The sequence below is a fragment of the Callionymus lyra genome, chromosome 6, assembly GCF_982586985.1.
Source record: "Callionymus lyra chromosome 6, fCalLyr1.hap1.1, whole genome shotgun sequence".
Classification (NCBI taxonomy): Eukaryota; Metazoa; Chordata; class Actinopteri; order Syngnathiformes; family Callionymidae; genus Callionymus; species Callionymus lyra.
This window is the reverse complement of record NC_141823.1, coordinates 20,172,612-20,200,196: the sequence shown is the minus strand read 5'-3', so window position 1 is coordinate 20,200,196 and position 27,585 is coordinate 20,172,612. Positions and strand designations below refer to the sequence as shown.

At 39.9% G+C, this 27,585-nt stretch overlaps 3 protein-coding genes across 4 annotated transcripts; 2 read left to right on the top strand and 1 right to left on the bottom strand.

Moving 5' to 3' along the window:
• The first annotated feature begins 79 nt into the window (after window positions 1-79).
• spop (speckle type BTB/POZ protein) lies at window positions 80-20,056 on the top strand. Its single transcript, XM_087794109.1, has 10 exons — window positions 80-154; window positions 10,585-10,787; window positions 10,866-10,987; window positions 12,597-12,748; window positions 12,829-12,956; window positions 13,830-14,007; window positions 14,085-14,140; window positions 14,658-14,780; window positions 17,316-17,458; window positions 18,857-20,056. Exons 2-10 carry the CDS (start codon window positions 10,710-10,712, stop codon window positions 18,999-19,001), a joined length of 1,125 nt encoding a protein of 374 aa, XP_087650235.1. The 5' UTR covers window positions 80-154; window positions 10,585-10,709; the 3' UTR covers window positions 19,002-20,056.
• Window positions 20,057-20,475: 419 nt separating this feature from the next.
• Window positions 20,476-21,961, bottom strand: LOC148077449 (neurexophilin-2-like). 2 transcript variants are annotated; one of them, XM_087793295.1, is made up of 2 exons: window positions 21,817-21,961; window positions 20,476-21,447 (listed from the first exon to the last, which is right to left on the bottom strand). In XM_087793295.1, exons 1-2 carry the CDS (start codon window positions 21,898-21,900, stop codon window positions 20,797-20,799), a joined length of 735 nt encoding a protein of 244 aa, XP_087649421.1. In that variant the 5' UTR covers window positions 21,901-21,961; the 3' UTR covers window positions 20,476-20,796. The 2 variants fall into 2 exon arrangements, 1 of the variants encoding a protein (XP_087649421.1); XR_015711417.1 differs by having other exon boundaries at window positions 21,350-21,567.
• Window positions 21,962-24,092: 2,131 nt separating this feature from the next.
• Window positions 24,093-25,906, top strand: LOC148077448 (homeodomain-interacting protein kinase 2-like). The gene has a single exon (XM_087793421.1). The coding sequence runs from the start codon at window positions 24,155-24,157 to the stop codon at window positions 25,427-25,429; it is 1,275 nt and encodes a 424-aa protein (XP_087649547.1). The 5' UTR covers window positions 24,093-24,154; the 3' UTR covers window positions 25,430-25,906.
• The last annotated feature ends 1,679 nt before the right edge of the window (window positions 25,907-27,585 follow it).

Below are 27,585 nucleotides of genomic sequence, written 5' to 3'. Positions count from 1 at the left end.
CCAAATATGGAGCCGAAATCGTGGTTCTCCGGTCCAGCAGGGGGTGCTGTTGGTCACAACACCGCTGAGCTCTGCTGGATCTCCAAACAACTAGCCTGGCGGCTAACAACAACACTATAAACTGGATAAGCGTTATAATAAATCCAACACCCAGGTAAGACCGTCGACAAATGTGACGATATATCCCTCGAGTGAGATACAGAATGTTAAACTCGAGCGATAAAATAGTTAATTGTTTTTGTCTGGATTTAATATGGTGCTTTTTTAGAACGTTTTCGTTGAGCCGAAGCTAACAGCAGATGAACGGCTAAATAGCCTGCAAGCCCTGCTCGAGCTGGAGGATTTGCCTGGATTGATAAACTATTCAGAAAAAACAAATACACCCGGCGATCGACCCGAAGTGTTATACTCTTTTAACAGTAGAAAAACTGTTTTTTAATTAGAAAAAAAAATATGTTATATTTCCAGCAGGTTGATAACCTGCTTCTGCTTTAAAGAGAAAAACTCGGAAGTTTTTTTTTCTTTTTCTAAGAAGCGTCAGTCGAGTTTATTTCTGTGGATGGGTTATAAAATACACGTGAAAGTATATTAAGCGCAGATGAAAATGTGCAGGTGTAATATAAACTTTTTATTTTATAAAAGTAATATAACACTTGTAACAAAATAAAATCCAGATCACGTGTTTTTTATTTTTACTGTCCTAGGCTTCGAGCTTTATAATACGTTGAATGTGCTTTATTTGCACATGGGAACTAATCTCTTACGTAAGAGTCACTGGTGTCCTCGCTGCTGACAGCTGATCAGAGGAGACCCTGCTGTCACAGAACCAGCTGTCATTTTTCTCAGTTTTCAGTATGATATATTATTGTCTGCATGACATATTTGTATGTTTCTCTGAGTTCTATGAACATGTAGGTTGGAGATGCAATAATGGATGGATGGCACTTTGTACTAGTTGTATTCAGTAATCAGATTTAAGAAACTTTTATGCCAGTGTTGTAAACACTATGTTTTTTGTGGTGTCAGTACAGAATAAAAGAATGAGATACGATAACACACAACCAAGAAACCAGAACCAAGCACCAAGGCATACACAGCAAATATTACTTTCATCTCTTATTACAACCCATTACATTGTCTGTGTGAAAGTGTTTTGAATATATTTTTAAGTAAATATGGACTTGAGATACCTGTCTCTGAACAAAATACAAGCTCACTGTTTTTATCCTTTTCATTATTTTTTATTATTTCTAAGTTGATGCATTAAAAAAACAATAATATTATTAACAAGAACTAAATCATTTATTTTTTCTCAATTTTGCCTTTTTTTTTGCCAAGTCAGGTCTGTGAGTTTGTCATTTCTTAATTAATTAAATTAATTTAAGCAAATGTTGTTTTATCTAATTGATCGATGATTGATTAATTGATAAGCGGCAATTTTTTCTAAGAACCGGAATTTCCCTCGGAATAGGTTTTATCTACTGTATACGTAACATAAAATGCTAACTTATGATATAAATCCTTATGTTATAAAGAAAAAAAATGCTAATCATATTCCATAATCAAAGATTTATTCTGGCCTCACTTGAGAGCAGGGAATAACATTTTGGTAGCATATCAAACACAATCTGAATAGAAAATATCTAAATATTACACTCATCTCTCATCTGCGACATTGGAAACATTTAATAGGGCTGTGTGTGTTTATTGGAAAGAATCTTGCGATACGATACATATCACGATACATGTGTGACGATACGGTATAGCGCGATGTATTACAATATACAAATGACACTTTTTCTGGCTTTTAGAACAAATAATTGAGCAGGTACTTTCTCGAATAAAATGCGAAAGTTCTTGTAGAAAAGTGCTTCTCAAAATATGAACAAAACTTATATTAAGAATGAAGTGCATTAACCGTCTCAAACAACCTGGAACAACAACTGTTTTTTACCCTTAACTCTGTTTTAAAGCCAAAATGATTCCAGACAACAGCTCTAAAATCCGAGGTTATATTTATATTTAACCTTTGAAATAACATTTTATTTTGATTCAAGTTTATTTTATTTATTAAATATTTTTTTAAATGAAAATAAAATAATTTGATCTGTGATTAACACTATTTAAAAGTAAGTAAGTAAACCGTTTAACGATGTTATGACTAAACTAAACTTGGTTTTATATTAAATTTATTTTTGTGTCATCTTTGATCGTCCTGAAGTTTGTGGAATATAAATTTAACAGAGCGTCACACACAGGGAACTAAGCGCTGTCAGCCTCTATTCAACCAGAATGTTCACACAATCTTGCTACAGTGCCTTGCGAAAGTATTCGGCCCCCTTGAACCTTTCAACATTTCGCCACATTTCAGGCTTCAAACATAAAGATATACAATTTTAATTTTTTGTCATGAATCAACAACAAGTGGGACACAATCGTGAAGTGGAACGAAATTTATTGGATAATTTAAACTTTTTTAACAAATAAAAAACTGAAAAGTGGGGCGTGCAATATTATTCGCCCCCCTTGCGCTAATACTTTGTAGCGCCACCTTTTGCTGCAATTACAGCTGCAAGTCGCTTGGGGTATGTCTCTATCAGTTTTGCACATCGAGAGACTGGAATTCTTGCCCATTCTTCCTTGCAAAACAGCTCGAGCTCAGTGAGGTTGGATGGAGAGCGTTTGTGAACAGCAGTCTTCAGCTCTTTCCACAGATTCTCGATTGGATTCAGGTCTGGACTTTGACTTGGCCATTCCAACACCTGGATACGTCTATTTGTGAACCATTCCATTCTAGATTTGGCTTTATGTTTTGGATCATTGTCCTGTTGGAAGATAAATCTCCGTCCCAGTCTCAGGTCTTTTGCAGACTCCAACAGGTTTTCTTCCAGAATGGTCCTGTATTTGGCTCCATCCATCTTCCCATCAATTTTAGCCATCTTCCCTGTCCCTGCTGAAGAAAAGCAGGCCCAAACCATGATGCTGCCACCACCATGTTTGACAGTGGGGATGGTGTGTTCAGGGTGATGAGCTGTGTTGCTTTTACGCCAAACATATCGTTTTGCATTGTGGCCAAAAAGTTCGATTTTGGTTTCATCTGACCAGAGCACCTTCTTCCACGTTTGGTGTGTCTCCCAGGTGGCTTGTGGCAAACTTTAAACGAGACTTTTTATGGATATCTTTGAGAAATGGCTTTCTTCTTGTAACCATAAAGGCCAGATTTGTGCAGTGCACGACTGATTGTTGTCCTATGGACAGACTCTCCCACCTCAGCTGTAGTTATCTGCAGTTCATCCAGAGTGATCATGGGCCTCTTGGCTGCATCTCTGATCAGTCTTCTCCTTGTTTGAGATGAAAGTTTGGAGGGACGGCCGGGTCTTGGTAGATTTGCAGTGGTCTGATACTCCTTCCATTTCAATATAATTGCTTGCACAGTGCTCCTTGAGATGTTTAAAGCTTGGGAAATCTTTTTGTATCCAAATCCGGCTTTAAACTTCTCCCCAACAGTATCTCGGACCTGCCTGGTGTGTTCCTTTGTCTTCATGGTTCTCTGTGCGCTTTAAACAGAACCCTGAGACTATCAAAGAGCAGGTGCATTTATACGGAGACTTGATTACACACAGGTGCATTCTATTTATCATCATCAGTCATTTAGGACAACATTGGATCATTCAAAGATCCTCACTGAACTCCTGGAGTGAGTTTGCTGCGCTGAAAGTAAAGGGGCCGAATAATATTGCACGCCCCACTTTTCAGTTTTTTATTTGTTAAAAAAGTTTAAATTATCCAATAAATTTTGTTCCACTTCACGATTGTGTCCCACTTGTTGTTGATTCATGACAAACAATTAAAAATTTATATCTTTATGTTTGAAGCCTGAAATGTGGCGAAATGTTGAAAGGTTCAAGGTGGCCGAATACTTTCGCAAGGCACTGTATTTGTTGGATTGAAGCAGATTCCAATGATGAAGTCAACATTAAGATTATCAAGAACGTTTGTTATTGTTGATTTCATATGTCGACTGAAAGTTTCTCTCGTCTCACCAGAATTGCAAAGTTAACTACTTATTTTTTTTGTCTTTCTTGTTTCTTCCATTTTCTCATATTGTTTATCGCGGTGCTCCTCTAGATACATAGTATACAGTAGTTAGTGGTGTTGAATCCTGTGGAGGGATTTCTCCTCCAAACATCTGCACACAACAGCAACACTACAGCAACTGCTGTTAGCTCTGTTTTTAGCAACAGCTGGCGTGATGTCAGCGCAAACATTCTATGTGATAAAGAACTAATGTTGAGTGAAGCGCATGTGATTTGTGGAAGTGCAACCGTCTCTGCAGCAGAGCCGCTTCCTGATCGTGTGACAGATGATACAAACCAACGCAATGCCAACAGTAGATGATGGTTTACCAAACTAATGAGCATAACTTTAAGGTCCAGAGAGCAGAGTTCATTATGCTGCAATAATGACTTCACTCAATATACAAAAACACAGTACAATCTAATAAGGTCATCTGATGGCCAAATACCTGTCTGGTACTATTAGTGTGAGCAGGACTGAGTGCAGCCATCTTTTTAATGTAACTGCACATTGTCCTTTAAATTGAACTGAACTCCTCCTCCAGCCAGCTATAATCACACCCTGCTTTGTTTATACAACGTGTCACCTGGAGGTGGAGACCTCACTTACAAACCTTGATAATTGCCCAATCACAGCAGAGTTGGTGTGTTTATGGTACAGTGAACTGTTTTCAGTGGGTGGGGCTTAAGCATATTTTCAAATGTAAATATTTAAATGAAAAGAGAGTTTTGTAGAAACAGACACATACTGATGAGTACAAAAGAGTCCAACATCTATTTTAGACACACTTAAATCAACAGATTAGTTGCAGATATGGTACAAGTATTTGTTGATTATCAAAGTTTTAGAGTTTTATTTTCAGGTGTTTCCTGACAATAGTCTTGATAAGAATACCTGTAGATTATTTTCACATTTGTGGATGATACCAAAATGTTTATTTCAAGGGTTTGCTAGCTGGAAAGTTTACGTTTTTGCATTAAACTCCTGACAGAATAATCATTTAGATATTCAAGAAAATGTTTTGTGCACTTCAATAGTAACATTTCATTATATATTCTGTCAATGACTGTCGCTGTAACATGCATAAGCATTTTAGAGAGATAATCTGTTTGAAACAACGATCATTTTAATCATTTTTATCTTTGAAGATTGTTGCAAATGTCATCATCAGGTTTATTATTTGTATCTTCTGTTTTATTTTCTCTTGATTAAACTTTTCTGGCGGGTCAGAATATCAGGTCCACCCACCAAGTTTTAATACTGAGATGAGTCCGAGTGGGTGATGCAGGCCGCTGTAGCTGCAGGCATGCAATTCTCTTTTGAGGGCTTGAGGCCAAACTGTGGGGCAAGGTTGCCCTGACCTTTGTGGACTCTGTCAAATTCCTGCTGTGGTTATAAGCTTTCGTCTTATTAACGCCAGGAATAGAAACAGTGTAATTTGCACTATGCAGCAACACAGAATAAACAGCGACGGGTGGTAAAATTCTCTAAGCAAGGGATTCAAGAAGTTCAATGGTTCATATTTAGGTTCACAGAATAGAGGGATAGTTTAAACATGATTAGTACAAGTGTATTGAAACCCCATACGTAGTGTTTAACATATTTTGGATATATGCTTTACACTGAAAACAAGGGCTGCGTGATCTTTAAAAATACTGAGGTAAAGTTGGCATAGTATTGATAGTGCGCGTCAGTAAGTGTAAAACAAAGACGTATAGAAACCCAGATATCATGTATTTTTTAATCATAGATATGCGAATAGTGTCTACAAACACATTAAGACTGAAAAAATGTTTTGGGAGTAAATAGTTCTCAATGATGACAGGTGGGAAACTGCTTTAGAGGTTCCTCCAATTAATTCAACCTTAATAGGGAGTAGAAATCATTTTTTATGTTCAAAGTGACTAAACTAATGAATCCATGTCACATCAAAGGACATCCTCCCTATCTTACTACTCTAAATTGTTATTTTTAGAATTTCCCTCTTGCATTGTTTTAATGGAATATAATCTATGTATTTAAAATGTACTCTATCAATAGTTTTTAACACGATAAGTCAACACTGATGCGCATTATATTTACATCATGTTATTTTAAAATTCAATTTGGAACATAAATTCATTGTAATAATACCTTTAACAAATATCTTATTTATACTTTTAAATCACTCAAAATCAATCTCATCTATTATCTTCTATAATTTATTCACTCCTGGTACTTTTTAAAGATATATTTTTGGGTCATGTTTTATTTGTATACTTTGATACTTGCATAAAATCAAATCTATAAAATATTGTCAAAGAAAAAATGTCAAATCGCACATTTATTGCAACTACTGAGAACCAAATTTGTCAGTTGTTATTAAGCTGGTAACAATTCATTTCAAAGCTGAAGCAGGTCACACTGTCAGCACTGACTGCAGAAAGAGCCAGTTTTTAGATTAGCTATCAAATATGCATTGAAGTAGCTCCCTCTATTGATCTTCAATTCGGGGTGGGTGAAACATGTTTTAGTAAAGGGGAACAGGCAGTGGACAAAGCTGTGGTGCTAATGCTTTATATCTGCCTTGTCAAATCTCCTTCAATGTAATTGCATGGCTACACACCGTCCTGGATGATGGTTCGGCGAGCTGATCGCTGTTGAAAAATCAATAGTTCATACCTCTCTGAGATTGAGTTTGTAGGAAAGTGGGGACGCCATGGCCAAGGGCAGAATATGAAATCATTCCCGTCGAGCAAGTGCACAGTCATTGATCTTTGGTCCGTGTACCAATTATAGTTTTACGTTTTTTTTTCCAGCTTTTGAAGCTCATCAAAGGCCAAAACTTTGTTCACTGACGCTTTTGACAAGAGTTTAAAACAGCCATCAGGTCAGCAGATTTTTTTCTTTTCAGTATATAAACAGAAGCCTACATGCTTAAGTATCTGAAGTGTGGCATTCCATCCATTTTCAACCACTTTCCCCACGACAGATCTCGGGGGGCCACTGCCAAAATAAAGACACTTTACTTCTTGTCAAAACTTTGTTCTCTCCAGGGGACAAGGGCAAATGCCAAATAAGGTTTTCCTGTTGTTAGCCTTAACTTCTCAAGCAAACATTATTTAGAAACACCGGAAGTAAACGCTATTTCAACTGCATCTTTGCATTGCTCTCCAACAACTCTCAACTCTTGGTGTTTTTTCTTCTTGTGTCGAGTTCTCTTGATGACTCTTCAGTGTGTTCACTCTCTGGACCATCAGTGGCCAGGAGTCGGTCAATGTCACCTTTTTGGTGCCGGCTTGGTTTGCTTGGCACCAGAGTGGGGCAGGTACTAAGAATAGTATCAGCTTCGACGTAAAGTGCTGGTAGAAACGCGACTTAAGACCAGTTAGAGTCAAGTAGAGTAGGGCTATAAAAAGCCATCAGTCATTTTTTTAAGCAGAGCCTCCGTCACACCCATTCACAGAACTTAAGTTACTACTGTTAACCCTGTTTATGTTGTGTCCTGTTTTTGACCTTTTCTCAAGCATTCTCTTAATAGTTTTTCTCGCTATCAATAATGGATTAAGCCTCTTTAAAACTGTGTGTTCACTAATCAAATGTTTTGTTTTTTTAAGTGGATATTAGAAAATAAATCAAAATGCAAATGACCTAGAACATGTACCATGGTAACATCCACTTGTTGGGTCCATGGATTTGAATTACTGAATACTGAATTACAAAGTAATGTGTTATCCATGCATCGCTTGCAACTGATGTATATACATCAGGTGTATCTGGGAACATTCTATAAACACAGATGATGTAGATGGCTCCACTGCTTCATGGTGCTTCTGCAGTTAAACAGTAACCTGACATACAATAAAATGAAAACCTTCAAAAGGGCAAACATGAAACCTCTCTCTGCTGCTTGCTGTCTGAGCCGCCGTTTGAATGACACTCTGGAAAAGAAGAATGGAGGAAAATGATTGTAAAACCACTTTTCATTTTAGCTCACGCAGGAGAAGCTCTGCTCTCCGTCAGCACAAATTGAGTTTTTTCGATGAAGACCTTGAGAGCAGATGGAGGATGAGACCGCGGCAGGAATGGATCGCTCCAGCCAAATAGAAACCATATATTAAACAGCGGCTGCACATCAACTTTATGAGGGCTCAGAGAGAATTGGACCTGTATTATAGAAGAAAGATTGGGGCAAGTGTGATGCATTTTCAGCTTTTGACCTTGCAGTGCCAACAAAATAACTGAATGTATAGAAATATAAATGTGTTTTGTGGAATTCCCAGAAGGTTCTCTTGGCTTACGATGCCGCTTGAGTTATTTTTCTCTTACTGGCATGGATTTGATTGTATATGCGGATAAAGCTTAGCATAACATGAAGTTATTTATTTATAATCCGTTATGATTAAAAATGTTTTTTAATTTAACTTTCAGTTTTTTCAGCATCCTCAAGACGCTGTTTGTTTATATATGCATCCATCCATCCATCCATCCATCCATCCATCCATCCATCCATCCATCCATCCATCCATCCATCCATCCATCCATCCATCCATCCATCCATCCATCCATCCATCCATCCATCCATCCATCCATCCATCCATCCATCCATCCATCCATCCATCCATCCATCCATCCATCCATCCATCCATCCATCCATCCATCCATCCATCCATCCATCCATCCATCCATCCATCCATCCATCCATCCATCCATCCATCCATCCATCCATCCATCCATCCATCCATCCATCCATCCATCCATCCATCCATCCATCCATCCATCCATCCATCCATCCATCCATCCATCCATCCATCCATCCATCCATCCATCCATCCATCCATCCATCCATCCATCCATCCATCCATCCATCCATCCATCCATCCATCCATCCATCCATCCATCCATCCATCCATCCATCCATCCATCCATCCATCCATCCATCCATCCATCCATCCATCCATCCATCCATCCATCCATCCATCCATCCATCCATCCATCCATCCATCCATCCATCCATCCATCCATCCATCCATCCATCCATCCATCCATCCATCCATCCATCCATCCATCCATCCATCCATCCATCCATCCATCCATCCATCCATCCATCCATCCATCCATCCATCCATCCATCCATCCATCCATCCATCCATCCATCCATCCATCCATCCATCCATCCATCCATCCATCCATCCATCCATCCATCCATCCATCCATCCATCCATCCATCCATCCATCCATCCATCCATCCATCCATCCATCCTTCCTCACATTTTGCAAAATTATAAATACTCAGTATGTCAAAACATTGCATTATGTTTTATATTTGTTTAAAGAAGGAATGTTACAGGTCAAAACAATTGATAAAATAAACAGTCAAAAGACTTAAATGGTCAACAAATAATGTTTTTTTTAAACTATTGATATGTTTGAAAGTTTTCTTCAGAATAAAATGTCACACATTTCAGATTTACAAGGTTAACTCCGGAGCACCAGGGGTAGCTTGAAAACAAGGTAACTTGAAAAGTTCCAGGAATTGTTGTAATAATAATAATAATAATTCTTTTTATTTTGATGGCGCCTTTCAAGACAACCAAGGCGTCTTCCAAGGCTATCTATTCATTCACTCCATACTCTGTGGAAGTAAGCCACTATTGTAGCCACAGCTGCCAATTTGCGCCATCGGCCCTTCCGACCACCACGACACATTCACTGTCCCTCAACATTCACTCACAACATTGTACATGGTCTTAAGACTAAGAACGAGCAATTGTATCACTCAAATAAAAAAAACACTTAAATGTGAATGTGGTGAAAAAATAGGATGTTTATAGGCAGTAATGAAAGAGATTTCAGGTTGAAAGTTCTGCTTTTTCTTTGGCTAAGCAAATGTCATAACACCAACATTTTTTTTCCAATTCCTGTATCTTAACAATAATAACATGGAGCCATTTTATATGTCTTTTTAGTAAATCACATCCACTAGCAAGGAAATCAGGGACCTAATGTCTTTGATCAAAATACCCAGTACAAGTGACTTAGTGATGGGATGTTGCATTGTGGTTATTGTCACTTTGTTTCATGACCTCATGAAGTTTGTTAGCCAGTATTATTTGATACTTTGTTTTGTTATTATATTGTTTCTCTACAGAGACTTGTTTGATTGTTGTAACATTCTTGGAGTCTACTTGTTTACTTGCAGTTCATTCTTTTTCCCACTTAATTGCGAGGAATATCGATCCTGGAACAGGTGCAGGCCATCGATCTGCTGCTGTCACCGAGCTGGTCAGGGACAATTCATCCAGGCCCAACAGTACCGAGGCTGCATGAATCAAAGCATATTGAGTCTTAATTGTATTAATGAAAGATGCTGTGTCTGTGAGCTGCATCACAATGAGAGCTATTCTGCTCGTTTTTTTTCCCCCTGCAAACTTGCACCACTGGCTACGGGTGTGGGAAGAAATTGCACAAAGACTTTCTCAAAGATGGATTTCAGACTTTCATATTGATCACATTGTTTTCTTCCAGGGGGCAGACCACTTCCATCCGGCATGCACCGATACAGATGGACGGTACAACCGAACGCTGACGGGTGGAATTAACGCATCCTCCTCCTCAGCCTCTTGCTCCTGACACCTTCTGTCACGCTGGCAATGTCAAGAGTCCCGAGTCCCCCTCCCCCTGCGGAAATGTCCAGCGGGCCTGTCGCTGAGAGCTGGTGCTACACACAGGTACATAAGATTGATCACACTCCCCGAGTAATTAGACGTTCACTTCCCTTAAAGGTCTCTGTCACTGTTTTTTGCCAGATTAAAGTTGTAAAGTTCTCATACATGTGGACCATCAACAACTTCAGCTTCTGTCGTGAGGAGATGGGTGAGGTCATCAAGAGCTCCACGTTCTCTTCGGGAGCCAACGACAAGTTGAAATGGTAGGAACTGACGGTCAAGAGTGACTCTTATTTTATTTTAACCTCTCACTTCAGATCCGTGTGTGGAATTAATCGTACACACGACACCTACGTTTAAGATGAAAGTGAACTCGTATCTATGTTTTCCTCCTTAAATGGATTATTTTAAATACATAATGGTATTTAAGGGTCTTTTCACTGTAAGTTCATTATACTCTTGTCGTTCACATTAAATAATGTGACTTACTTATGGTCCCTCGCACACGGTTCAGTACCAGAGGAGAGAAATCCTTCCAGGCTGTTGCTCCTAAGCTTTGGAATGATCTTCCTCTGTCTCTGTGTTTGATGATCTACTGACTCCTTCAAGAAACATCTTAAGACTTTCTTATTCGTGCAGGCTTTTCCCTGATTTTCTGGGACACCTGTGTTTTTCTTGGCGTTATCTTGATCTTTTTAGCATATATTTTTTGAGTATTGTTTTGATTGTTTAAGTGCTTTGTGACCCTGGTCTAGAAAACCGCTCTATAAATATAAATTACTTACTTACTTACTTGTGCAAGACGCTGCATCATCCTAACGCATGCAGCCCTCTGTTGGAACACTGTGTGTGTGTGTGTGTGTGGGTGGGGGTTGGTTGGTTGTGTGTGTGTGTGTGGTAGCATTCAAGTGGAAGCAATTAGAAAGGATTGTTTTTTGGTTAGACTTATAGAGGAAGAGAAACGGCAACAAACTGAAAGACTTTCAGAACAAATGGTTATCATTTCCCAGCATTGGCTGATAAAGTAAAATGATAAAAATCAAGATCGCTTTGATCTCTTGTTATTTTTCTTCTAGCAAAATGAAAGCAGATGACATTTTTATCTATAAAACCACTTCAACCCTTGACCTTTGATGTCGGTAAATGATGCGGGTTCATAAAAAAATTGAAGTGGAAACAAAATGTGATGTGGAAACGACAACTCAGAATGTGCACCAAAATACAAACGCCTAGACACGACTGAAGTGACGAATATGTACATGTACATTCAACATGGTAGGTCATTTGAAATTGAATTCCCCATTAAAGCGGTCCATCGTTTTTTGTGAGGGTTTACGTTCGGAAGCAACCGCATAACGAAAATCTGTAAATTAGTGACCATTTAATTTATTTTAATTTAGTAAAATCTACATGCATTTAACCTAACATTACATAGGAGTTCCGATACCGTTCAACCAGCCTCTTGCCAACGGTGACTTACACAACCGTGGTGCTTTGCCGCCCAGCCAACCAATCAAAGCTGTCGATCACATGGGAATAGAAACAGATATAGAATTAAAATAGAATATTGTTACCAGTAGTGACCAATCAGCTGTCTTAATAGTGCTGTGTTTAGAAAGGCATCATGGGAGTTCATTTTTGTTAGCACCATGAGTAAGGTGGGTTTGGTAACTCACTTGTTGTAAAGACATAAGCTTAGTGGTTCCTGACTGCAGCTTGATAAAATAAAATAAAATATATTATGCCCTTTAAGAAAAAATGATTAAGTGAAATGGCGAGGGTACGTGCTGTCATGAAAATAGTTGAATAGTTTGAAACGGATTCTTGAGAATCCTAACAATGTGTGAGCTGACAAGTGTTCTGTCTCTTCAGGTGTTTGCGAGTGAATCCCAAAGGTCTGGACGAGGAGAGTAAAGACTACCTCTCTCTCTACCTGCTGCTGGTCAGCTGTCCGAAAGCCGAGGTCCGGGCCAAGTTCAAGTTCTCCATCCTGAATGCTAAGGGGGAGGAGACCAAAGCCATGGGTGAGACCTTGATGACACCAGCGTTAAAAAAATCACGTGTGGACTATTTGTGAAGTGCGTCTGTGTTGAATCGTGTGCAGAGAGCCAGAGGGCGTACCGCTTCGTTCAGGGGAAGGACTGGGGGTTCAAGAAGTTCATCCGGCGAGACTTCCTCCTGGATGAAGCCAACGGGTTGTTACCTGACGACAAGCTCACGCTCTTCTGTGAGGTGAGGCGCCTTCTTGAGTGCAATGATTCTACGGTGAAAGATCGTTTCAAAAACTGACATGATGTACAACAGCCTCTTGTGCCCCCCTTTAGTTTAAACCAGCATATTAGAGACCATTAAATTCTTCACTTGGTTTACTCCGGGCACTCTGGTTTCCCCCCACAGTCCAAAATACAGGGGTAATTGTCCGAAAGGCGTAAGTGTGTGTGTGAATGGTTGTATGTCTTTGCATGTCCTGTGACAGACTGACGTCCTGCTCAGGGTGTCCCCTGCATCTCGCCCAATGCGACTGGGATAGACTTCGGTCTCCCACGACCACTATAAGGGATTTAGCTGCATGGAGAATGAATGAATTAACTTGTTTAAATAAACAACTTCTATTTCTCTTCATTTATTCGTACCTTTAAGCCGAACATTGCATATGAGGTGCCACCCCTCTCAACAACCCTTTCAGTAACCAGAGCAGCTCCCATAATGCTATTCTGCCCAGCCAACCAATTACAGCCGTTCAAATATAGACGTTGAAATTGTATACAGTATTGTAGCGGCTAATCGGCTGTCACTGGATTGTGAGCAGAGCGTTGTGTAGAAAGGCATCATGGGAATTAACTGTTTTTGTTTTGACACTATAAGTAAGGTGGGTGCGGTAATGAGTGTGTCTCACTAAGATCTGAGGATGGTTATCTGCTTAATCTGCTCTTTTAAATGTCCATCTATTTATGACATTGCGATATATGACAAGGACGTTTGCTGTACCTCACTGTTTATATTGTTATTATTATTTCAATATGCAGTACCGTGTGAAAATAAAATAATTCTGATAGACCACGGTAGGTGATTTTAATCCGATGCATGTTATCTTTGATTCTTCAGGTGAGTGTGGTGCAGGACTCGGTCAACATATCGGGTCAGAACACCATGAACATGGTGAAGGTGCCAGATTGCCGACTATCAGACGAGCTGGGAGGTCTGTGGGAAAACTCCCGCTTCACAGACTGTTCACTGTGTGTGGCCGGACAGGAGTTCCAGGCTCACAAAGCCATCCTGGCAGGTACCGACTTGATTCCCCCTCTTTGTCCCACGTCTCTCTCGTACCGCAGTCACTAATGTTTGTTTTTGCTTTTCCAGCTCGCTCACCTGTTTTCAGCGCCATGTTTGAGCACGAGATGGAAGAGAGCAAAAAGGCAAGTCCCAGATCTCCCCGTCGCTCTGCTGGTTTGACCTCTTGAAAGATATAGTCTTTTTTAGCATAAAGTCTTACTTCAAATGTAAAGTGTCTTTGTAATGATTTGACACTTTATATATAATTGAATTAAAAATCATATTATAGTACAATTAAAATTTAAATAATCGTTCACATTTTTGTCCCTGAAGTGTGTTAATGTTGGGGTTAATAAAAATTGCCTTACATTTAATACAAAAATGCATAATTTTTTTTTACATTCTTTTGTTAAATCAATCTGATTATGTAGTGCCTTCTAAGTTTTTTCTTTAAATGAGCTCAGCGTTTTTTGTACCCAGGTTCGATTCACAGTGACCCAATGGGTTTCTGAGCTTATTGTTAATTCTTTATTAAAACTGTTTTGCACATTTACAGCCATTTAAATTGCAATGAAAACAGGCTTTTGAAATTAATATGTCGTGTTTGAAGTGTAAATTTTGCAAGCGAGAGTTCTGATGTGTTTTTTTTCTGGTCTCTAGAACCGTGTGGAGATCAATGACGTGGAGCCGGAGGTGTTTAAGGAGATGATGTGCTTCATATACACAGACAAAGCACCAAACCTGGACAAGATGGCGGACGACTTGCTGGCAGCGGCTGATAAGGTAAAAAAAAAAAAAAAAGCAACTTGAGAAACGATTAGTTTAAAACCACTGTGGAAAACTTACTTCTGTAGGTGTCATGAAGATCATTTTATTTTCACTTTTTCTGCCTTCTATTGTATGACAGCACGACACGCTGCTGTCGAGCAACACTGTCCGTCCTGTAATCAATACCAGGTTGAACCAAATGTGTCGGCAGGACTGACTGACCTGCAAACGCTCCAACACACCATCAGTCATGAAATAAGGGATAAAGTACAAAGAAAGACTCATAAGACATTTGAGTGATTCTAATCTTTTGTTATCGCACACTCTCTTGCATGTTCTGACCCGATAAGTTGTCATCATTGTTAAGTTCTCTCTCTCCCTCTCTTTTGGTTGGTCCCTCTCACAATTAGGTGTGATTTTTCACAGATCATAAGACGCATGTGTCGGTCAATCACTATTAAGTCTATTCTTGCATTGGATTGAAGGTGCTTCCGATGTTTTGTCACCGGTTTTGTCACGTACAGACTCCAGCGATAGAAAAGGTGTGAAGTCACTGCCCTAGAGAGCTGATGATAGTTTGACGGTAAAGGTGGCGGAGGCGACGGCTGGTGCTGTCAGCCACACCATATAAAACTCCTAGAGTTGTTAGTATTGATAGGAACTTGATGAAGTGAAAGTTTGAACCAGTGAAGTCAGATAATGATGCATCTGCTGTCATCGTACTTGTCGGAGAACTGTTTCAACTGTGAGTTTGTTTAAAGTAGGGCTTTATTTAAACAAACATTTTAATGTGATGATGTATTCCATTTGAAACTTCTACCTTAAAAAACCCGTGGGCTGCACGGAATGACTCACTCGGATCTGAATGCTGTGGTGATGCTTAGACAAATATCAGGTGTTTGGACACATGGTGTTCTTTCATTGTGACGAGAGACGCCAAAAACAACAAGAAATAATCCTTCTACCTGTTTGGCGACTCCACAAACACAAACATCCAGCAAACATTCAAATAAATAAATAACTCATTGTAACTAAGAAGCGATCATAAAATCTCTTAGACTATGTAAAAAAATAAAGACTTCTTTGAAGCGACACTGCAAGTTCTAAAATATTGTTTTTGGCTCCCCCTCATGTCACAACAGTCTAACTGCAATGTCTTCATTTTAAGTTCTCACACAACGATATGCATTTTTTTGGATGGGTTTGTTGTACTGATCGAAACTCTTCGGTAGTAGCGATTATCAAAACATGCTTCACTCTTTGGGTGCCAAGTTTCGATTCCCAGAGGTAAATCTCATGATCAAGACTTGATTCGCTCCCTGTGATTGGTTCACACAGGAAAAATATATGATAACTGAAGAATTTCTGTGGTTACGCCCTCAGACAGAGTTCATGAGCATGTTTGTAGCACAAGTTGACCACGTTCACCTGCCTGCCAGTAAAGCAAGGCATATTGTGTTGTATAGATCTACGTTCACGTGACTTAGTTTAGTCTCCAAAATTAACAAAATGAATCATTTCGAACCATGAAGGTATTGATCGTAACTGTAGTTATTTAGTTTACCCACCAGGTGGCGCCAATGAACCTCTTTAATTAAAGCGTTTTTGCGGCCAAGTTAAAGTCAAGGTTTTATCTTTCCTGTCAGTCAAACAGTCAGTACTTCAAACGAAAACACCGTCTCTGAACCACTGGTGTAAAATCATGTTGGTGGTCACATGACACTCACAAACTCTCCAGGTATTTATGAGGAAGAAATGGAGAGAATGTGTTTAATTAATCCATCAATGTCAATGATATTGAATCTTTGATCCTAATAAGTTGACCTTGAGATTCATCTGATTTAAAACAATAGTTTGAATCCATTGTTTTAAAGGTTGTGTTGTTGTCTCTCAATTGTTGGATTTATTTCATTTCTATGTATTTTCATATGTAAGATGTATTTGATGTGGTGCCTAATATGGCTACAGTTGAGGCGAGAGGTGCTGGAATGTCAAAACTCACAAGTCACACCTATAATTACCTGAGTAACACCTTTTCTATCACAACATCTTTTCGTTAGTTGTTGACGATTGAAATTCTGTCGTCGTCCTGCCAAAACAACTGTGCTTTCTCTCAGCATCGCTCATTAGAAAACACCGTCTTGTGCATCCGTTTAAAAAGAATGTCATCAGCGCTTGAAAGTTATTTTTCTTCTCATTTTAATCAACCATCGATGTCAGTGAAATGTGCTTTTGGCTCCTATTCAAAAGAATGATTTGTTTTGTGTGACTGAAGCAAACTGTCTTCTCTCTACACAGTCAGTGTTTCATCTCAAACTAATTATCCGTGTGCGTGCGGAGAATCCTGTCTTAGTGTCAGTGATGTGAGAGGCTCGCTCTTCACACTTAGAGCTGTTAAATGGAGGGGAAATATCACAGTTGCTGCCTCGCACATACGCACCCGAAGCCTCCGCGAACAGTTCATTTAATTGTCGTTTTGTGTCCGAATTAACCTCACATTAATTCCAAACACCTTTTTGAGGGTTTCATTCTCACGCTGGTCTCTTCCAGTACGCGCTGGAGCGACTGAAGGTCATGTGCGAGGACGCGCTCTGCACCAGTCTGTCGGTGGAAAACGCCGCGGAGATCCTCATCCTGGCCGACCTGCACAGCGCCGACCAGCTCAAAACACAGGCCGTCGACTTCATCAACTAGTGAGTTCACACAAGAGAACCCTTGCTGCACCCCGGAGCTGTTGTTGTTGCCCCCCCCCTGCATGTTACAATCCCAGTTAACACTTTGATTTCACGTGACAGTGAGGGCTCATTAGACCCCGTCAAGTCTTTTCAGGAGGGTTCAGGGTAACCTGACTCCCCAGCAGGTCTGCTGCCAGCATTGTTGTTGATAATAGATGAAAGTGTGACTTCAATCTTCCTCAACACCTCTTGCTTCGCTCGACGGTCGCGACAGGAACCAACATGTGAGGGAATATATCATTGAACGCTTCGCTTTTTTGGACAAGAATCTTGTTCGAAAAGGACACAAAGGCTGCTGAGGTTGTTAAGTTATCACGTTAGATGTTTGATTATTTTTAAGAAGCTATTAAATATATATTATTAAACTGTAACCCACACACAAAATAATATGAACTTAATATTTTAAGGATTTCTGGAACTGATACATGTGAATGTATTAACTTGGTAGCCATATAAGTGATCCAGTAAATAGTCAGTGTAGCGACCAGTAATGGTTAAGAAGCTCTTAAGCGCTACAGTCTTCTTTTGAACGCTGTAAAAGAAGAATGTTCCCAGAGTAATTCTAAGATTAAGAAGGAAATATAAGATCATGTCGACCCACTCTTAACAGCTTTCCGGAAATTTTGCTGGACCCATTGCCTTACATGAACGATGCATTCAAGTGCGTAGGAAAATCATAACGAATTAAGAGAAATATATATATAATGAAAGGTTTTTAAATGGGATTTATCTCGAAGAGGATCCTACTGTAGACTTAACCAAAGCCCACTAAGAGCTTCTTAGGAAGCGTCTTTATTGTAAGTTTCCCCTAAGAAGGCAGTTAAGAACACGTCTAGGAAACATAGGTATCTTTGCGTTGCATCTTAGCCCAACCACAAGAGTCTTCTGGTCTGGAAAAGCGCTATACAGATAAAAATTACTTACTTAAGTTCTTAAGAATGATCGTATCTTAGAAACTCTGCTCAGTAAACATCTGGCTCATTTTGATGTGTCGTTCCTGCCTCATACATTTGAATTTGTAAGCCATATTTTTTGTACTGAATGAAAGATTAGGAGTACAGGGCTCCCTTGTTATGTGGGTTAAAAAAATTGGTCCTATAATGCTTTGCCGCCCAGCCAACCCATCACAGCGGTTGATCACTTTTGAATTTGTTTAAATACAGCATTGTAGTGACCAAACAGCCGCCACTAAATGGAGCAGTTTGTAGAAAGGCATTATGGGAGTTGGCTGATTTTTTTGGCACCATTAGTAATTTGACATGACGAGGAGCTGTGACTGCAGATTTAAACTGAAATGGTGAAACCATCATTGAAAAAAAATACCTTAAAAATAACTATGAGTCTTTCCCTTCACAGCCATGCAGCAGAGGTCATGGAGACGGCAGGCTGGAAGTCCATGGTGGCGTCGCACCCTCACCTGGTGGCAGAGGCGTATCGCTCTCTGGCTTCGGCTCAGTGCCCCTTCCTCGGACCCCCGCGCAAACGCCTCAAACAGTCGTAACGGCGTGAAGTCACGGTGTCTCTTCACACACACAAACACAAATCCCGAAAAAGAAACCCCTCCTACAGGGACGACCCTTTACCCCCCGCTGTTACCTGCGACACCACCTTCCCCGCCGCCCCACCTCCACGCTGAGGGGAGGATTTCAGATGTTTAAAGGGGGGGGGGGGGATGTTTACAGCACTACGCTTATCCTCTCAAGTGTTGCGGTCAGACATTGTGCTCCTTCCTCCGTGAAGACTGGACCCCCCCCGACCCCTCCGCGTCCTCCTAGTGTTGGAATCCGTTCAGCCGGACGAGCAGGATACGACGGCGACGGTTGGAGTATTTATTCATCAGCCCCGGCATGTGTGAGAGACTCGGCCAAGAACACTCCTGAGCAACACAACAAGGGCTAAACAAACGGCTTCAGTACAAGATGGAGGGAGAGGGGGGTCGATCCCGACCAGCAGACGAGAAGAACCGTGGGCAGCACGTGTGGAACTCAAGAACCCTTTAAGATGAACGGTCACTGAAGCTACAGAACGATCCCTCGTCGACATCCATTCATTTTCTTAGTCGTCCATATTTCCTGAGCATCCGAGATCCCAGAGCAGGAGGTCATAGATCAAAGTGTGAATCTCCAGTAATCCGGAGAGACGAAGACGAGCCGAGAGGTGTGTCAAAATAACTTTCTGTCAAATGTCTTTGATGGTTTTTTATTATTATTATTATTATTATTATTATTTGTTTTCCTCAGATTTTGTCATATCTATTTTTTTCCCAAGAATTTGTACAGAGACACTTGTTTTTAAACTTATGTGAAGAGTTTTCTTTGCAGGCGACTGAAGGGGAACGTCAGAGAAGTGAACACGTTTTAATGTTCAGAGTAGACAGGTCGTGAAATGCAACACAAACCACCCCGAGATGACGTTTAAAACTGGTTGGAAAGCCGTTATGGATGGAAGAAAGCATCCTTTCTTTTCCCTGTAGATATTCCCGGTTATGACATGTGACACTTAGTTGTTGCCATTTTTGTTCCCAGCAGAATAAACCACAAACTATTTTGTATTGAAGTGCGGTTTTGTGTGCGAGTTTCTGTCCGTGTTGCGTACTTGCTTCAATACTGGATTGAGCTGAAGATCAATGAACAATCAATGATTCCACCTTACCAGTTATGGATCCAACAATTATTATTTTTTTACTCAAACACTTTTATTTTTCCGTGTTGTATCATAATTCCCTTAAAGTTTGAAACCGTAAAGAAGTCAGGTCGATTAAAATAACAATTATAATGTTCCATACTTCTCTACATGAGTCAAAATCTAGATCCACACTAGACAATAATTATAATAAATGTATTTTCTGTATCATAAAACAAAAAGCTATATATTACACTTTTGTATTATTATTATAGAGTTAACCGTTACAATTAAAATGCATCTGACTTTTTTTTAGTAACACAACCATTCTTTGGCACTTCTTTATTCTTTATTTACGCCCACAAATCCACATCTAAAAATACAATATACAGAACTATCTAACGCTGGACATGAGTTTTGGCTCAATACTGCCGCTCTGGTAGAAGCGTGAACTGCATCTGGAAGTTCTGGTCGTACAGTCCTCTTGGTTGTGTTTACATGTCAGACTCAAGAGTCAAGGAAACCTCGTTGAAGTTATTGATGGAATACATTTGATCCAACTATCTATTTGAAGAGTTCGACTATTTAAGTTCGACAACAACTACACACTACAGAGTCAAACCTGAATAACAAGTTAAATGGTTCCCTCTATATGTCGAGGATCCATGTGGGCGTCAGACCCCCGGATTGTGGTGACCAGAGTCCGGGCAGACTTTCTGCACCAGCCGGTAGTCGGTGCTGTAGAAGGAAACGTAGATGCAAATGACTTGGAACGGTTTGGCGCAGGTCCACGTGACCTGGCCCTGGGTCTGCTCCCGGGCGCAGGTCTTGGACGGGTCGTCGTTGCACAGGACCACCTTTTTGCTGCGCTCCGTTTTCTCAAAGTCCACCCGGCAGTTGAAGGTCTTGGAGTCTTTGGGGTTGACCACACTTTGGCGCTCCAGGTCGAACTCCACCTGCTTCTTGGGCGGGACCAGACTCACGGACATGTTGCCGACCCCCGTGGAGTTGTGTCTGAAGTAGACCCCGAGAGAACCGTTCCCGTGATCCACGATCTTGCCCACGATCTGCAAGTTCAGCTTGACCGTCTTGATGTTGGAGTTGAAGTCCCCCCAGGAGAAGGTTCTGGAGAGTTTGGAGTGCCGGACTCCCAGTATATCCCAGAAGCCCTGCTTGGAGCCTGAGCCGGAGACAGTGCCCGGGCTTTGAATAAAATCCCTGGCCGAAGGTTCCAAATGGTTCTTGGTCAAGAGTCCATGATGGAGTTTAGAAGACGATCTGATGTCGGAGGTGAAGTTTCTTGGGTGATGTTTCTCTGATAAAATCTGCAGGAATCATACATGAGAGGTCAAAACCAACGTGATGATGGATGGATGGATGGATGGATGGATGGATGGATGACTTTATTGATCCCCCCAAAGGAGAAATCCTGTAGATTTGAAAGCCTACACAAAAAGACATGTGAAATCAATATTTTATTTGCTGTAAAACAAATGTATAAATGGTCTGAACGACCAGAACGACTTCTCAATAAGTGAATCTCCTAATGAAGACCTGGAAATAAACACAGAAGTTCTCATCCCGGTAAAAGTTCCATCGCACTTTAAGAATTCTGCAAAACTGCTACACGAATGGAAATTTGAACAACATTTGAATGAACAGTCCATCGTTTTTCCTCGTGCGGTTTTTCTTACCAGACAGGACGAGGCTCTCAGGAGGATCCAGACCAAAGAGCTGCGGGTGAGAATCTCCATGTTGCCGCGAGAGCATGCGAGCATCCATCCACTCTCACCCCTGGCTCGCTGCAGGTCAATACGACGTGTTGAAATCCATGTTGGATGGATGAGTCCACACACCGTGATGCTGATGGTGTGAGCGGGCCAATGTCTGTGTGTGATGCTGCCTCCCTCTCGGAGAAAACCAACCCAGCTTTAACCCTTTCACGGCTGGATTTACAGTACATGCAGTTTAAAAAAAAAAAAGGTGGGGAACTAGAGGGTGGTGTTGAAGGCTTGGTATGTTCTTACGTATGTCTGGAAGATACCATCACGTTTACAGACCTGTTCATGTGAGATTTGAGGAATTACCTGGAAAATAATCATTTAACAAATAGGATATGTGTAACTGAGATGTTTTTTTTTTATTTGACATTTGTGGTCACATCATTGTCTTGAGATCTGTGCTCACGGGTATTAACCAACCATGTTGTCTCTCCATCATCACTTGAAATAATGTAGTGTTTTGTTCACACGTTAAACTAGATTAAAGGCAGAAATGATGCAGGTCTTTATTTAACCTTCATACTTATCGAGGTATTTCAAAATTTACATTCAAATGAACATGCACTTTTTTACTTAAACAGTGAGAAGAAAGTCGCTCTCCATTGACTTATGTCGCCAAAGAATCAAACCAGCTTTTAAAATAAACTGAACCACTGAGCTTATAACTGCCTGCTCCACACCGCCCTCTGTTGGGCATATACTGGTACAACAGCAACATTACTAGAGAGATGAAAGAATCATTTTTAAATCAAAGAAACATCTCACAACATGTTCTAATAAAAGTTGTAGTTTCACCGTTGTGTGGTGTATATCTGTGGGAGGTTTCCATTTTTTATCTTTGAAAAATATTATTGTCAATTTTGCAACGTGTTTAAACACATTTAGAGGATTTAATAATTAAATGCTACAGAACAAAGCTAATAAATATAAACCATTAAGGTATTCAAACTGTAAATAAATCAAATAAAAGATATAAGAAACGTTCAACAAGAACACACGGCAAATAAGTTGGCAGGATGGAGTTAAGAAATAAAAGATAAAAAGGTGCTGATGCTGCGGGAACATGTGAATGTTCCAACTGTATGTTATTGTGAAACAAAGGTAAGTTCAACATGTCTGCTTCAGAAATGGTGGTTTAACTTCACAATAGACGTCATAAAACTGCTACAGAAGCGTAGAAACGAAAGCATTGCTGTGGGTGATCGATCAAACCTCTCTATTGTTCGTACGGATACAGAAGATCCTCATTGACTGCTGCATGTGGAACCTATGCAGAGGATTCTCCTATATACACAATGTCTATTAACAGTTTTAACACATTTAAACATTCTAAAGAGCAAGTACTTCTCCCCACATTTGTTGCTTTATGGCCCCATCTTACGTTTTACGTAGATAATTCAGGGTTATGAAAATCTAAACAATATGACACTTTTTTCATATCCTTTCCTTATATTCACAGGCAAAATTTAACCCTTTAAACCCCCTAAACATTTTTATTTTTTATTTCATTTTATACTATTTTTCAAACTTGATCATACTTTTATGGAAGAAAATGCATTGTAGTTGAGTAGTATGACCTTTGAAAATAAATCTCTATGGAAGTTCTGATGGCACTGATCTACTTCCATATACTTGGTTGTATTTTAAAATATAATCAATAATGTGTTACTTAATGTTTTAAAATAGGCTTTTAAATAGTTTAAATATTTCATATTAATAATATATCATATAGCTATTTCTGTTTAATTGACATTATTTTTTATCATTATCATTTAAATCATAACAAGAATTTAAACTCACATACAAATTACTGAAGCATTTAATGGACACGTCATGTGTGACTCATGGTAACGTCCATCTTAATCGTTGGTTGGTTGGTTAATGTAATTACATGTTTTATTGGAGAAATAAATGTAATCTACAAGCTAACACACTCCACCACCACAATTACAATCATTCTGAACACAATCTTTATATTTCACATGTTTTATCCAATAAAGGTTGACATAGTTTAATGTATCTTTTCAAAAATGATTTTCACAGAACGATACAAAGAATCTTTAAAGATAAAAACGATGTCATCACACAAAGAACAACCACATCAAAGCCATCCCTGATCGAAGGCGTGGACGAAGTTCAAAGGGCATCAAAGGGTTAAAGAGACTCGAACTACTTGAACTGACTTTAAATCATCAGATTTGATGGTTTTATCCCTCGTGATTTTCCCTCGAAGCTATGAACATTAGCCACAATGCTACCGAACACGATCTCCGAGGGCAACATGCTGGGCAACAGCCACAAGGTCATCTCTGCTCTGGACGAGGGAGCGTTCGGTGTGGTCGCCAAATGCCAGAACACGGTGACGGGTCACACGGTGGCCATTAAGATCAACAAGAACCACCCGAAGAGCTTCCAACTGGCCAGAGAAGAAATAGGAATCATGAAGTGTCTGAGGTTTCTGGACCCGGACGTGAGCAACATCATCCGATGGAATGGTTTCTTCTTCTTCAAGGATCAGATCTGCATGAGCTTCGAGCTCCTGGACATTTGTCTGTATGAGTACCTGGTGCAGAAACCACAGAACTGTTCCACCAGTGAGCTGATTCCGCTCATTTTCCAGTTGGCCACCGCACTGCTGTACCTCGGCGCCGTTGGGATCATACATTCGGATCTGAAGCTGGAAAATATAATGGTCGTGGATCGGAACCAGGAGCCCATCCGAGTCAAAATCATCGACTTCGGATTCGCCTCTCACGTCAAGGATGTTCCCGATTTCACCCGCGGTGGAACCATGACATACCAAGCGCCCGAGGTTCTGGTCCAGGCTCCCTTCGACGAGGCCATCGACGTCTGGGCTCTGGGACTCATCGCGGTGGAGATGTCTACAGGACACGTGCTGTACCCGGGAAAGAACCGCTACGACGTCCTGAGATTCATCATCCAGACTCAGGGTCAGCCGCCCGACTACGTTCTGAATCAAGGAAGGACAACTTCCAACTACTTCTTCAGAGAGAACAGTCAGGAGTCCTGGATCTTGAAGAGCCCCCAGACCATCTTCAGAGAAATGGCCATCAGAGCCAAAGAGAAACGGCCCTTCAGTCCCGCCTGTCTGGACGACATCCAGCACAAGATGGTGATCGAGGAGCCCGACAATGGGAAGAGGGAACGTCTGGTGTTCGTGGATCTGGTGAAACAGATGTTGGAGTTGGATCCTGAGCGTCGCATCAAACCTCTCGGCGTGCTCCAGCATCCCCTCTTCTCCGAGGACCTGGGCTCCTTGAGCTGCTTCGAGGAAACGGGTGAAGTCGAGAAGATCGGTGTGTGCGAGGAATGTGTTCTGCTCGACGAGTCGACCAGAGAAGCCTACAGTGACGGCGGACGAGACTCCCCAGAGGACCTCCTGAGAGGGACCAGCAGAGGGATATGGAGGTTCTTCGGTCGCGTTACGGCCGCTGCGAGAAACCTGATCCCTTTAAGAGAAAGACCGAAATATCAACAGATTTCTGCCGAGACATCTGAAATCTAGTATTTCTTTTTTTTTAGAGATTCTCGTTCAAACCACATCGTGGACCACCTTCGTTTGACAACTCTGAGAAACAGAAAATCATCTGCATTTGTCAAAGATCAGTCCGGACCCCGGTGGATTTAAATCTCAGCAATGATGGCTTCAGACAATAAACAGGTGGAAAGATATAATCAGTGCATGAACACTTTCATCTGAAGCCAGTCGACCAGATCATGTGATAACTTGCCGTTCCACAAGCTGCTCACCAGGAAGTCATTCAGGATTTTTGTCTTGAAAATGCAGGTGTTTGTTGAATGAGGAAAACAAATGAATTGAAGCCTCTGACAGTCAGAATAATGTTTGTCTGAATTAGCTCTAAATTGTTGTTTTTTCTTTGCCCATGAATTTAATCGAGCTTGAAATTCATTTCAGCCACTTGAATCATCAAACATATTGTTTCCTGATTTTAATTAAAAATTAAAATGTGTTTAATATAAACAGACTACTGAAAATTTCAATAAATGTGAGTAAGGAAGCAGCTCTTAAAAAAAAAACCATGGGGTGACATTGCATGACTACCTTTTGAAATCAATTACGGGAAAAGTAAAAAGAAACACTTCCCCATACAAAGCATTCCTGCTATTCAAGCATTGTTCAGGAAATTGTACTTTCCCGAATGAAGTTGTCAAACTAGCTTTGGACAAGATGATGTAAATTAATTAACTGTTTTAGTCTGAAATGATACATATCATTATTAAATTACTTTTTCTGTACTTTTTTATATTTTCCTTTTCCTCACCGAATTCAATCAATATATATCCAACTTTGCATCTTATTCATTTATCAGTTTGACATGTTTAAAACAGATTGACGCTGTTTTTATGTAATTTGCAGTTCATTTTTTGCCCAAATTTTGGACAGTTTAATTCAAATTTCTTTGTGGTAACGTATCCCTCTTTAACCTTAGCACCAGTTAGTCTTTAAAGATCATTTCAAACTTATGAACTTGGTCAACAATACAATTTTTCCTTCTGGGGCAAAAGGTTCTTTTCTCATATACTGTGGCTGAGTCAGTCAAGCCAAAGAAAAAACAGAAAGATTAAAAAGATGCTGAATATTATGGGGAAACATTCTAAAGTAACAAGAAACAGAACAGAACGAAAGATATCAACATGTTTGGATATGCCATGACATAAATATAAAATTATATAAATGTTGCTTTATTATGTATTATTTTATTTCACGTACACTTTGAAACCCTTCCATGAATATATGAAATTATGTTTAATTGTTTAAATGTAATATGATATGTATAAGAGTGAATATATATGTGTGTAAGAGTGAGTATACATGTGTGTGAGAGTGAGTATATATGTGTGTAAGAGTGAGTATATATGTGTGTAAGAATGAGTATACATTTGTGTGAGAGTGAGTATATATGTGTGTAAGAGTGAATATATATGTGTGTAAGAGTGAGTATACATGTGTGTGAGAGTGAGTATATATGTGTGTAAGAGTGAGTATACATGTGTGTGAGAGTGAGTATATATGTGTGTAAGAGTGAGTATACATGTGTGTGAGAGTGAGTATATATGTGTGTAAGAGTGAGTATATATGTGTGTAAGAATGAGTATACATTTGTGTGAGAGTGAGTATATGTGTGTAAGAGTGAATATATATGTGTGTAAGAGTGAGTATACATGTGTGTGAGAGTGAGTATATATGTGTGTGAGAGTGAGTATATATGTGTGTAAGAGTGAGTATACATGTGTGTGAGAGTGAGTATATATGTGTGTGAGAGAGTGAGTATATATGTGTGTAAGAGTGAGTATATATGTGTGTAAGAGTGAGTATACATGTGTGTGAGAGTGAGTATACATGTGTGTGAGAGTGAGTATACATGTGTGTGAGAGTGAGTATGTGTGTAAGAGTGATTATACATGTGTGTGAGAGTGAGTATATATGTGTGTGAGAGAGTGAGTATATATGTGTGTGAGAGTGAGTATATATGTGTGTAAGAGTGAGTATACATGTGTGTGAGAGTGAGTATATATGTGTGTGAGAGAGTGAGTATATATGTGTGTAAGAGTGAGTATATATGTGTGTAAGAGTGAGTATACATGTGTGTGAGAGTGAGTATATATGTGTGTGAGAGTGAGTATATATGTGTGTAAGAG